This window comes from Vitis riparia, chromosome 17 (assembly GCF_004353265.1).
Source record: "Vitis riparia cultivar Riparia Gloire de Montpellier isolate 1030 chromosome 17, EGFV_Vit.rip_1.0, whole genome shotgun sequence".
Classification (NCBI taxonomy): domain Eukaryota; kingdom Viridiplantae; phylum Streptophyta; class Magnoliopsida; order Vitales; family Vitaceae; genus Vitis; species Vitis riparia.
In genome coordinates this window covers 10,289,694-10,303,437 of record NC_048447.1, presented here as the reverse complement: position 1 = coordinate 10,303,437, position 13,744 = coordinate 10,289,694, and the positions used below count along the sequence as shown (strand labels likewise).

The following is a 13,744-nucleotide window of genomic DNA, read 5'->3' as shown; positions in this document are numbered from 1 at the left end:
ACAAACCCTCGTGTTCTTTGGCATGCCCATTTGTTTTCATTAATGTTTTTTTCATGTTAATGCAAAGCTTCTGACATGATATGTATGATCCATGTGATTATCACATCTACAATTATCTAGTATTCTTTTCACTCTGCAAAATCATTTATTAGAGTTGCTTCGCCGAAAAATTAATATTCCCTTTAAATATGTAAAAAGCTTGTATTTGAAGGATAGTGGGCTTTGAGTTGATCAAACTATTGTCACTATAGAAGTGGAGTGATTTTTTCGAGTTTCTTAAAGTTATAAACTAAAACAACAAATCTTATTATTCAATGATGTGAAACTCTAGTAAGTTGGATTTTGGATGAGCTGGACGTGTAATTAAATTATGAAATTTTACTAGAATATGAGATCATGTATATATGTTCATGGAATTTTATAAGGTTTGGGTTCTAATGACAATGATCTTCTCTTGAATTATGTTTGAAACACAAAAATGCAACTTATTTCTCAAAGAAGCTTATATATATATATATTATTGGAGTTGGGAGGATGAAGTGGAGAAGGTAGAAATAGTTGATGGGCCTTTTGCACGCTAAAGCCTTCTTCCTACTCGGTATTTTATCTTATATTGCTTTGTGATAAAGTTAATTTCTTTGTACGTTGCTTTCCATCATTGTGGATATGAGTCTTGCATTGTTATGAATTCAAATTTAGCTTTACCAGGAAGTGTTTTTGAGTAGTAACCTTTTGTTTTTCTTTCTATGTTCTTCCAGCTCAAACTTTGGCATTAAATTGGTTATGTCCTTGAAAGGAAAACTTGTTACAGCAATGGAGGTCCTGGATGCTGGCCCTCAGCCTCATTCGACAATGGAGACTATTATTATTACTCTAATGCATCTTGCAATGTATAGTGAGAAAATGGAGTTGGAGGTACTTGTTTTATTTTTATTTTTCCTTTGTATTATTGGCAAGTTAATAAAAGATTTTGTTAGAAAATATGTTCTTCAGAAATTAGAAACAACAAAAGCCTTACTAAACAAAAAAAAATTGAATGCTTGATGGATTGAAACTGAACCATTGTAAAACAATATGAATTATCTAGGTGGATAAAAATGTCCCTTAAAACTCATAAGATATAAGCCCTACCTTTTACACCAAATTGTCTACTTCTAAGCAAATCTCTAAGTAAATGACACAATCAAAAAGGAAGAAAAAGGTTTATAATCGTGTGTAGTAGGTGAGCAAGTCCCACATGTCACGGACTTAGTCGTTCACTAAGCTCGTGCGGCACTTAGGCAAGTCAAGACGCTTGATCTTGCTAAGTCAGCCTTGCTCCCCCAATGCTTAGCTTGCTCGGCTAAGATACTCGCGACTCAAAAACTTAAGACGCTTAGTAGGCAACTCTTTAAAGAATGAAAGCTTTCACTAACTTAAGGAAACCTTTACAAGTGCTTGGATGCTCGCTTGCTTGGTGCCTTGGCCAAATGAGGCCCTCACCTATTTATAGGCACCAATGGAACTCTCTGGACCCTTGGAGGGTTCCTTACAACTCAAGACTATTCTAGAATGTCCTACATCATTCTAGGTACAAGTCTATGTACAAGGATATACAAGAGACTTCTAGAATTCTCTAGAAAGCCCTGGACTCCTCTCGTGCCTTCCACCATAGTGTAGAATTGTGTGGATTTCTCCAGGCTTCTCAAGAACCTTCCACACTCTTCCCACTCTAGGAGTCTCCAGAAGCTTCCTGGCTCTATATAAGCCCATGGGGAGGTTCATTTGAATCAACTTGTGACACACAGGTCCCATTTCCTAATTTAATATGGTAAAATGTAGTCATCCATGTGAAGAACCCAGAGCAACTCAAGGTTGGTAGCTTCCCTAAGCCCATAAAACAAACCCGACAATAGAAAAGCTAGGTAGCTCTAGATTGACACCTAGTATGGGGGATTTTGATGGATTTGTAGGAGAGAGTGATTTAATTGATCTACCTCTAGGGAATGCTTCTTTTACTTGGTCAAATATGCAAGATTCCCCTATATGCAAGAGCTTGGATATTTTTTTATATTCAAATGAGTGGGAACAAAGATTTCCTTAAAGTCCCCCAGAAATTCTTCCTAAATTAACCTTTAATCGTTGCTTGATTGGTTTAGACACCAATCCATTTAGATGAGGACCAATTCCTTCTAGATTTGAGAATATGTGGATGCTTCGCCTAGATTTCAAGGAAACATTTAATATTTGATGGAGGGATTTTCAGAGCGAAGGGTAGGAAGGGCATATGTTTGTGAAGAAGCTACAATTTGTTAAATCAAAACTGACAAAATGGAAAAAAGGTGTCTTTTGGAGAGCTAAAGGATAGGAAGAAGAATATCTTTACTAATATTGCTAGGATTGATGCTATTGAAAAGGAAGGGAATCCATCTACTGAGCTTTCAATATTAAGGGCCTTGAGGAAGAGGGAGTTCGAGGAATTGTTGTTAAGGGAAGAGGTGTGCTGAAGGCAAAAAGCCAAGGTGAGATGTGTAAAAGAATAGGGTTGTAATTTAAAGTTTTTCCATCGGGTGGCTAATGGTAGGCGTAATAGGTAGTACATCAAGGTCTTGGAGAATGAAGATAAAACATTTCTAGATAACATTGAAAGTATTTCAAAGGAGATATTGCATTTTTTGAAAAGCTATATATGAGTTCCCATGGAGTGGTCACCCATATGAAAAGAGTAGTACCGGGTTGGACCACTCTTTTATAAAGAAGAAATTCTTAAAATATTTTTTGCTTAGATAAGGACAAGGCTCTTAGGCTTGATCGTTTCATGTTTCAACAGTGCTGGGATGTAATTAAGGAGGATTTATTGAGAGTGTTCTCGAAATTCCATAATAGTGGGTTAATAATTCAAAGTACCAATGCCACCTTTATTGATTTAGTGCCAACAAAGAGTTAGACCAAAAAGATCTCTAACTCAGGACTTATTAGCTTGACTGCTTGTTTATATAAGATCATAGTTAAAGTCTTATCAAGGTGTATACGAGGTGTTCTTTATGAAACTATTCATATTTCGCAAGGAGCTTTTGTTTAGGAGAGACAAATCCTAGATGCGGTGCTAATAGCTAACGAGATAGTGGATGAGAAAAAGGTGTTGGAGATCAAGGGGTAGTTTTCAAAATTGATTTTGAAAAGACTTATGATAATGTGGATTGGGTTTTTTGAACATGGTTCAAAGTATCGATAGAGTCCGATATGATTCGATTGAGTTGTATCCACCTTGGTTTTTTCTGCACCAAGTTCGATACCTGATACCATCTCAAATATAGACTTGGTCAGAAATCAGTTAAACTCAGTTGACTCGATTGAGATTTCAAGGTGACTTGACGAAATCGTCTGAGTTATCGAAAGAAATTTTTTCCTTTCAAATCCCTAAAAAACAAATTGGTCCAAACCTCATAAAACTCTAAAAAAATTAGAGATCCTCTTCAAAAGGAAAAACTTGTCTCTGTGACCATTTTGAAGAGGAAGACAAACATTATTCTAACCCATGACTGAGTCTTGAATGTGTATAAGCAGAAAAGGTTGAACCAAACCAATACCTTTAGCCATAGTTTGGGAACCATTAGCTAAAGTAACAGTAGGTAAGGCAGAGGTAGTAGTAATAGAGGAGAAAATGTGTTTATTACCAGAGATATGATCAGATGCTCCAGAATCTAGAATCCACGGGCCAAGAGAAGGAGACTGAGTAAAACAGACAGAGACATTACCGGTCTGGGCAACAAAAGCAACAGAAGTTGATGTGGCTGCCTGATATCGGAGATAGGCATCATAATCACTACCAGTAAGGATGATACTTTGAGATGTGGAGCTCGTAGCGGAGTCAGGTCGAGATAGTAGAGGATCAGATGATTGAGCAATGTGGGCAATGCGAGAAGGCCCGTCCATGTAACTAATAGCAATGATCTCGAGTGTGACGAAGCTTATTACAATAGGTGCATTGAGGACGTTGTCCTCGACCCCGATTGCCACTACGTCCTCCTCGAGAGTTAGTCTGAGAGGCTAACATAGATGAATCTGAAGGACCATCAATTGACAAGGTCTGAGTAGAGGAGAGGCGTAATAGACGAGCGAACACATCATCCAAAGATGGTACTGATGGACTAGCAAGAATCTGATCTCCGACAGGCTCAAGATTTGAACGGAGGCCAATGAGGGTTAACACCATAAAGAACTTGTCAGTCTGTATTTGTTGAGATTCAGCACCATTAGTGAAGACCATCAAAGTTAAGAACTCCTCCTTAAGAGATGCAATCCGGCCAATATAAGTAGACAGATCCATGTCCTACTGTCTCACATGAACAATATCAGAAACCACCTTATAAAATCGTTGAATATCATTCGTGTATAATCCTTTAGCCTGAGTCCATAGTTTAAAGCAAGTATTGTAGGCACGAAGATGATGGAAAATTTCGGGATCAACAGATTGCCATAATACACTGCATAATTGTGCATCGATCTTCTTCCATTTCACTTTGTCAACATCAGGTATAACATCCTCAGGTGTAACAAGATGATCCTCATAACCTTGTCCGATAAACCAGAGTTCCACGGACGTTGACCAGGAGAGATAATTCTCACGACCAATCAATTTTTCCGATGTGATAGTAGGAGATCCAGAGATGACGTATGTAAAAATGGGATTTTTAGTCACCATATCCAATTCACTTGAGATTGAATCACGTTTGGATCGAAGAGAGCCCTAAAGGGAGGTCGGATCACAGCTGTGGAAGAAGAACCTGGTATGTCGGGACCCAAACAAAGGAGAAAAGTGATTGGGGATGAAGAAGAGGCCTTGCCAAGGCACATACAGGTCTCGGCCAAGGAGGGGAGCTGCTGTTGGAGGCCGTCAGAGGCTTAAAGAAGACCGTAGAGGGTGAAATGCCAAAAAATGGAGAAGCAGGGTTCGAAAAGGACTGATGGAGGCTTAGAAGTGCAAGACGGTGCCAGACGAGCCTGTTGGAAGAAGCTCGGCATCGGAAAGTGGGGCATGCACCCTCATGCGCTGACGCGTGGGATTCAGGCCCCTAGAGAAGAGTGGCGCGTGGGTGGGTTTTTGGCTCCGGTGCTTTGAGAAAAGGTGCAGATCTCATGTTTGCGCTCCTGATGATGTGGTTGGTGTCGGAAAAAGTCGTTAGAAAAAGTCGCAGGAAAAAAGTTGCCGGAAAATTGTTAATAGTGATGAGGGTTTTCTGACTATGATATGGATGAGCGAAAAGTTTTGGGAGATGGAAAAGGTGACTGGAATGAAACACGGTCACTGGACAGATTCCGGAAATTAATTACACGGGTAAACCAGAAAGAATAAGGTTTTCTCCCTTGGCTTTGATACCATGTTGAAAGAGAGAGAGAGAAAACCTTAATTTTCATTCATCTAGTTAACTTCTTACAATAGAGAAATATATATACAAGGTTAGGTTGAACTAACTACCATATATGTGACCTATATTAAGAAAAGAAAGATTGTACACTATAAATGCATTATATTTGAAAGATTAGATTGGTCCCCTATTTCGGAAGAGAGCGCGATAAGTTTGGATGCCCCTTTCACTGAAGAAGAGATCTCTAAGGCCATTTTTTAGATGGATAGGGACAAGGCTCCGGGGCCTGATGGCTTTACTATTGCAGTATTCCAAGACTGTTGGGATGTGATTAAGGAGGATGTAGTGAGAGTGTTTGCAGAATTTCATAGGAGCGGAGTTATCAATCAAAGCACTAATGCCTCCTTCATTGTTCTTTTGCCCAAAAAGAGTACGACAAAGAAAATCTCAGATTTTAGACCCATTAGTTTGATCACTAGTCTCTATAAGATAATAGCCAAAGTGCTCTCAGGGCGTCTTAGAGGGGTTTTACATGAAACCATCCATTCTACTCAAGGAGCTTTTGTTCAAGGGAGACAAATAATGGATGCGGTTCTCATAGCAAATGAGATAGTAGATGAGAGAAGACGATTAGGGGAGGAAGGTGTCGTCTTTAAAATTGACTTTGAAAAGGCTTACGATCAAGTAAGGTGGGATTTTTTAGATCAAGTGTTGGAGAAGAAGGGGTTCAGTCCTAAATGGAGAAAATGGATGAGTGGATGTTTGTCATCGGTATCTTATGCAGTATTGGTGAATGGAAGCGCTAAAGGTTGGGTTAAGGCATCGAGAGGATTAAGACAAGGTGACCCTCTATGCCCCTTTTTGTTTACTTTAGTAGCAGATGCATTGAGTAGGATGCTTTTGAGAGCAAAGGAGAGAAATATGTTGGAGGGTTTCAGGGTGGGTAGAAACAGAACTAGGGTTACTCATTTGCAATTTGCCGATGACACCATCTTTTCTTCTAACACTAGGGAGGAAGACTTGCAGACTCTCAAGAGTCTTTTGTTAGCATTTGGGCATATTTCTGGGCTTAAGGTCAATCTAGACAAGAGTAATATTTATGGTATCAATTTGGATCAAGCTCATATTTCAAGATTGGTTGAGACACTTGAATGCAAGGCTTCAGGCTGGCCTATACTCTATCTGGGTCTTCCTTTGGGTGGGAACCCCAGGGCAGGAGGATTTTGGGATCCTGTGATTGAGAGAATTTCAAGAAGATTAGATGGATGGCAAAAGGCTTACCTATCATTCGGAGGGAGGATAACTCTCATCCAATCTTGCCTTACCCATATGCCTTGTTACTTTCTGTCTTTATTTAAGTTACCCGCTTCAGTCGCTGCAAAAATCGAGAGGTTGCAGAGGGATTTTTTATGGTCAGGGATTGGGGAAGGCAAAAGGGATCATTTAGTCAGGTGGGATGTCGTGTGTAAACCGAAGGAAATAGGGGGTTTGGGTTTTGGGAATATTTCTCTGAGGAATCTCGCTCTTTTAGGGAAATGGCTGTGGAGGTACCCTAGAGAGGGTTCAGCTCTATGGCATCAGGTCATACTAAGCATTTATGGTTCACACTCCAATGGTTGGGATGCTAACACATTAGTCAGATGGTCACATCGCTGTCCTTGGAAGGCTATTGCTCAAGTCTTTCAGGAGTTTTCCTCGTTTACTCGGTTTGTGGTAGGAAATGGGGAAAGAATTCGGTTTTGGGAAGATTTGTGATGGGGGGACCAACCTTTGGGTTCTCAATATCCAAGTCTATTTAGAGTAGTCTTGGATAAAAACATACCTATTTCTTCAGTTCTCGGTCCTACTCGTCCTTTCTCTTGGAATTTAAATTTCCGTCGTAACCTGTCAGATTCTGAGATAGAGGACTTAGAAGGCCTCATGCGATCTCTTGATGGATTGCACTTATCTCCTATGGTTCCAGATGCCAGATTTTGGCCCTTATCTTCTTCAGGGCTTTTTTCAGTTAAATCTTTCTTTCTAGCTTTATCCCAATTTTCTGGAGCTCCTCAAGTTTTTCCCTCTAAGTTCGTTTGGAATTCTCAAGTTCCTTTCAAAGTGCAATCCTTCATCTGGTTAGTGGCACACAAGAAGGTGAATGCTAATGACATGCTACAAGTGAGAAGACCCTACAAAGCCCTAAGTCCTGATATTTGTATTCTGTGCATGAAGCATGGGGAATCAGCTGATCATATTTTTCTTCATTGCTCCTTGACGATTGGGTTGTGGCACAGGCTATTTCAGTTAGCTAAGATGGATTGGGTCCCCCGAGGAGCATCCTTGACATGATGCACATCAAATTTAATGGATTGGTTCGTCTAAGAGGGGGATAGCCTTGTGGCAAGCTGCAAGCACTGCTCTTATTCGGATTGTGTGGTGGGAAAGAAATGCGAGGATTTTTGAGGATAAAGCAAGGAATTCAGAGTATCTTTGGGACTCTATTGTTTTCCTTGCTTCTCTTTGGGCTTATTGTTCCAAGGTTTTTAAGGGGACCCCCCTTAATGTGATACAACTTGATTGGATAGCAGTGTGTACTCCTTAGGGAGTGGTATTTTTAGTGGGTTTGCTTGTGTTTCAGTGTATTTTTCTTTAGTTTAGCTTTCTTTGGCAGGAGGATTCCTCATCCTTCTTTTGTACTTATTTTTATCTATCAATATATATTTGTGTCGTTTCCAATAAAAAAATAAATAAATAAATAAATAAATGCATTATATTCAACAAACCTCTTGCTTGTGCACGTGTCATGTTCTTCCTTCTCCAAGCTTTGATGAATCTTATTGATACTTAATAGGGCTCTTAGGACATTTCAGTTGTCTGAAAGTCTGACACTTCAGAAACAGGTTTATGCATGATACATTAAGTGAATTAACTGTTATTTTATACTGTTAGAACTCTGGTTCTTATTTATTTATTTATAATCTTGTCTTAGTATGTATTTAAGTTTTCTGCTTTTTCAAGATATTTTGGTTTTTGGGTTGACCGGGATCAGAACATTGATGAACTTGTTTAACCTTATTTCAGTGCCTAGTTGATTCAGTTCTGATTTAACTGCTAAACTTGTTTTTCCTTTATTTTTTTATTTAATTTTACCTTTAACTTCGTGTGCATTCTCTAGAGAGTTTTATATTTGTATTCGTTTATTGACCTACTATGTCACATGCAGGCTGTTTTCATGATGTGCACTGTTTCTGCCCTTGATCCTTGTCAGAGGTAAGGTCTCAATCTTTTGACTTGTTTTATCAGTTTGTTTTTAATGAGTGTTGCTTGGTTTCAGGGAGTTGGTCCTTGCAGCACTTGATAATCTGTCAAGAAAACTCCAGTATACAACTAGGTCAAAGGTGATGCATCTATTCCCTATTCTCAATAATTTGATTTTGGTGAACAAAGTGGCTAAAGTGCTTCTAAAAGCAATTTAAATTGACATAGCTCATGCACCCTGGCTTATCAATGGAAGAATCAATACATTCATATGAAAGTTGTCTAAAATTAAATGATTTTGATAGGGACAAGCTTTCATTTTTCAATTCGATTTAATATGAACTTTCTGGATTTTTGCAGTACTTGGAGGAGCTTATAGGATCTATTCTCTTTTGTTGGGTCACATGTGGCGTAAGCTTAGTTGCACTTGTTGAGGTAATACACTGTTTTTTTTTCTTTTTGGTGGGTAGGAAAGGCAATGCTACTGTTTCTTATCTAGTAGGGCTCTCCTGCTAAATATATGTTGTGTACATGGCCAAAAAGAATTCTGGCTTTCATTATTCTCCAATTTATTAGGAAGTTAATAACATGAGTTGCATATTGCTTTACTTTTTGGTGGATTGTGTTTTAAAATTGGGTGAATGGCTTGTTTTTGGATTGTAAAGTTTACGTTTTTACCTTACCAACAAGCAACATCATGCAGTATGCATTTCAGACCAATTTCATGTTGTGGAAGGTTTTCTTGTGTGATAGAATATGGGTATAAGATTAGGATAGTTTTTGGCTTATTACGTTTTCATTGTTTCTATTTTGATGCTCCTATCACTGTTAAATATTGTAATTTTTCTAGTCTCCATTTCAAAACTAAATGGGCTAGAAAGTTTTACATCTCTTTCTATATTCAGTTCTGTTCACTTCTTGTAGTGTGGTTGCTTTGTTATTTGCTGTAGTTTATTCATGTAATTGTTTGGATGATTTTTTCATTAGGGTTTATGGCAAAAATTCATTATTCACATCTCTTTCATTATTCATTATTCTAACTTCTAATATATTTCACCTTCTAGGAGTTGATTTTGGCACACATATGTTCCTATATATTTTATTTCCAGTTTTAAGCTATTGCCCCATCTTATGGCATCTAATTCTTGATTTTATTTATTGTAAGAGTCTTACATTCGGCAATTATTCTTTTCAGATAAGGGACCATTTTGTTCCAAGTGTTGAACCTACATATTTCATGCAGTATTGCTGCCATTGGCTTCTTCCAGCTCTACTTCTACATGGGGACACATCCAATCTCAAATGGGTTGCTTCGGTAGGAGACTTCAGCTTTCTATTTCCATTTCTTTTCTTTATTAGGCCCCATGGAAAACCCTAAATTTTGTGTTGGACTTAAATTTTTTTTCGAATTCACTTTTATTGTGGAATATGACATTTGTAATTGGTTGAAATTGTTTACCCCTATTCAACAAGGAAATAGGGTCCTGCGTTGTGTTCACTCATGTAAGTTGTACCCGAAAGTTGTTTGCCATTGTTTCACATTTGCATTTTTCCTTTGTCATTCTTGATGTTGCTCTCATTTTATTTCAGGTTGCTGGTCTACCTCTGGCAGTTCTGGTTAAAAATCATTTTGTGCCCATCTTTTCAGTCTGTATGGCATTGCATTGCAGTAAGAAGTCTGGGTGGGAAAAAGGAGCAGTAGTGCTTCAGAGTTCAATTTTGCATGTTGCAGAAATATCAGAAGATGAAAGAGACAAACTCATTAAGAAATATATGGTTCGCTCCTTTTATTTTTCTTTTTGATTTTCTGCTCCCTATTTGATTGGATGGAAGATTCTTTGTGGTGTAGGGTGTATGAAGAATTTCTGAATTCCTTTATTGATTTATTTGGTACACACCATACACATATATATATACACAAATGACTGAATAAGAAAATATTAATCTAGCTTGATTCTCTCCTAAAAATTAGGAAACTGAATCCTAAGGAAATATCCTAAATGATCTCTCTTTTTTTATTCCTAAAATACTTTCCTAAATTAAAACCCTAACTTTGAATGCCAAATTTCAACACTCCCCCTCAAGCTGGAGAATATATATCATATAATCCGAGCTTGCAAGTTAAGTCTTCGAAGTTAGGCCTAGGTAAAGCTTTGGTGAGGATGTCTGCGGTTTGGTGCTTGGTAGGAACGTAGTTCAATTTAATCGTCTCACTAGTCACCTTCTCTGTGATGAAGTATCTGTCAATCTCAACGTGCTTGGTCCTGTCATGATGCATGGGGTTCTTTGCTATGCTTATAGCTGCCTGATTATCACACATCATCAGAATCGGAGATGAACTCGTTTGTCCCAATTTACTAAGAACCCTTTTTATTCAAATCCCTTCACAGATTCCCTGTGCAAGAGCTCTATACTTAGCTTCTGCACTACTTCTGGCTACAACTGATTGCTTCTTACTCCTCCAGGTAACAAGATTTCCCCAGACAAAAGAACAATATCCAGAAGTGGACCGCCTGTCAATGATGTTTCCTGCCCAATCCGCATCTGAGTATACTTTAATGTCATGGTTCTCTGTCTTTCTGAAGAATAGACCTTTCCCTGGTGTCATTTTTAAATATCTAAGAATCTTGTAGACTGCTTCCATGTGTTCCTCAGTGGGGCTGTGCATGAATTGACTTACAGCACTCACTGCAAAGCCAATATCTAGCCGAGTGTGTGAGAGATAAATCAAGCGCCCGACGAGTCGCTGATATCTCCCCCTGTCTACCAGTGTACTTTCTTTCTCGATACCAAGTTTCTTCTGACTATCCATAGGAGTATCGAGAAAATACATGCATAGAAGAAGCTTTACGCGAGTCCTTCTGGAGAATCGTGGAGAGTGGAAGGCTTAGATTGGTCCCCTATTTCTGGTGAGAGCGCGTCTAGATTGGAATCCCCTTTTACTGAAGAAGAGATTTATAAGGCCATTTTTCAGATGGATAGGGATAACGCTCCTGGGCCGGATGGCTTTACCATTGCAGTGTTTCAAGACTGTTGGGAAGTGATAAAGGAGGATCTAGTGAGAGTGTTTGCAGAATTCCATAGGAGCGGAATTATCAATCAGAGCACCAACGCTTCCTTTATAGTTTTGGGTTGGAAAGATTTCTATGAGGAATGTCGCTCTTTTAGGGAAGTGGTTGTGGAGATATCCTAGGGAGGGTTCACCTCTGTGGCATCAGGTTATCTTAAGCATTTATGGATCACACTCCAATGGCTGGGATGTCAACAATATTGTTAGATGGTCTCATCGTTGTCCTTGGAAGGCCATTGCACTAGTCTTCCAAGAGTTTTCCAAATTTACTCGGTTGTGGTAGGGGACGGGGATAGAATTCGGTTCTGGGATGACTTGTGGTGGGGGGATCAACCTTTGGAATACAATATCCAAGATTACTTAGCGTAGTCACGGATAAAAAATGCTCCTATTTCATCAATTCTCGGATATTCCTGTCCTTTCTCTTGGAATTTCAATTTTCGTCGAAATCTTATTGATTCTGAGATAGAAGATTTAGAAAGCCTTATGCGGTCTCTTGATCGTCTACACATATCTCCTTCGGTTCCAGATGAGAGATCCTGGTCCTTATCTCTTTCAGGTCTCTTCACAGTCAAATCTTTCTTTCTGGCCTTATCCCAATATTCTGAGTCGCCTCCAGTGTTCCCTACTAAGTTTGTCTGGAATTCTCAAGTCCCTTTCAAAGTCAAGTCCTTTGTCTGGTTGGTGGCGCATAAGAATGTTAATACTAATGACTTGCTACAATTGAGAAGACCCCACAAAGCACTTAGTCCCGACATATGTAAGTTGTGCATGAAGCATGGAGAAACAGTAGATCACCTTTTCCTCCATTGCTCTTTGACCAAGGGGTTGTGGCACAGATTATTTCAGTTAGCAAAGATGGATTGGGTTTCCCCAAGGAGCATCTCTGACATGTTTTTTTACTAATTTTAATGGTTTCGGATCTTCTAAGAGAGGGGTTGTTTTATGGCAAGACGTGTGCATCGCGTTAATGTGGGTGGTGTGGCGGGAAAGGAATGCAAGGATTTTTGAGGATAAAGCAAGGAATTCAGGGTATCTTTGGGATTCTATTCGTTTTTTGGCTTCTCTATGGGCTTTTTGTTCTAAGGTGTTTAAGGGGATACCTCTTAACGTGTTACAACTTGATTGGTTAGCGGTGTGTAAATAGACCGTTTGCTTTTTCTCTCGTTGTATTTCTTATGATTACTTGTAGTCTTGTTTTTCTTTGGTGGGAGGATTTCTCATCTTTCTAATTGTACCTTTTCTTTTATCAATATATACCGTTATCGTTTCCTATCAAAAAAAAAAAAAAAAAATCTAGCCACTTCCATACCAAGGAAATATTTCAAATTTCCAAGGTCTTTAACTTCAAACTCCTCTGACAAATACTTCTTCAAATTCTGTAATTCCTCCATATCATTCTCAGATAGAATAATATCATCGACATAGACTATCAATATGGCCATTTTCCCGGCATGAGACTTCTTGACAAATAGAGTATGATCAGCCTGACCTTGTTTGTAGCCCAGTTTCAAGACTACTTTTGTGAATCTATCAAACCAGGCTCGGGGAGATTGTTTAAGGCCGTACAAGGATTTTTGGAGTTTGCAAACCTGATTCTTTGCCATACTTCCTTCGAAACCAGGTGGTATTTCCATGTAGACTTCCTCTTCTAGGCACCATTTAGAAACGCATTTTTTATGTCCAGTTGTTGCAAGCACCAATCTTGATTGACAGCCAATGAGAGAAGAATCCTAATAGTGTTCAGTTTTGCAACAGGAGCAAAAGTCTCCTGATAGTCTATCCCATAGGATTGTGTAAACCCTCTAGCTACCAAATGAGCCTTGAATCTCTCGACTGATCCATCTGCTTTGTATTTTATGGTGAAAATCTACTTGCACCCCACAGGCCTCTTCCCAACCGGCAAATCTGTGATAGTCCATGTCCCATTCTTCTCAAGTGCATCAATCTCATCTTGTACTGCCTTCTTCCATTCTGAAATTTTGAATGCCTCTTGTATTGTGTTGGGAACCTGAGTATTATCAAGAGAAGTAGCAAATGTTCTGTAAGATGGTGATAGCCCTTCATACGTAACATAATTCCCAATTGG

The 13,744-nt window shown here is 38.9% G+C and overlaps 1 protein-coding gene across 1 annotated transcript in view; it reads left to right on the top strand.

Moving 5' to 3' along the window:
• Positions 1-13,744, top strand: part of LOC117904579 (serine/threonine-protein kinase ATM-like) — a 186,556-nt gene that overhangs the window by 80,860 nt on the left and 91,952 nt on the right. Inside the window, 6 exon segments of the mRNA XM_034817257.1 lie at positions 759-915; positions 8,551-8,597; positions 8,662-8,725; positions 8,946-9,020; positions 9,781-9,900; positions 10,176-10,361. Coding sequence (XP_034673148.1) covers positions 759-915; positions 8,551-8,597; positions 8,662-8,725; positions 8,946-9,020; positions 9,781-9,900; positions 10,176-10,361 — 649 coding nt within the window.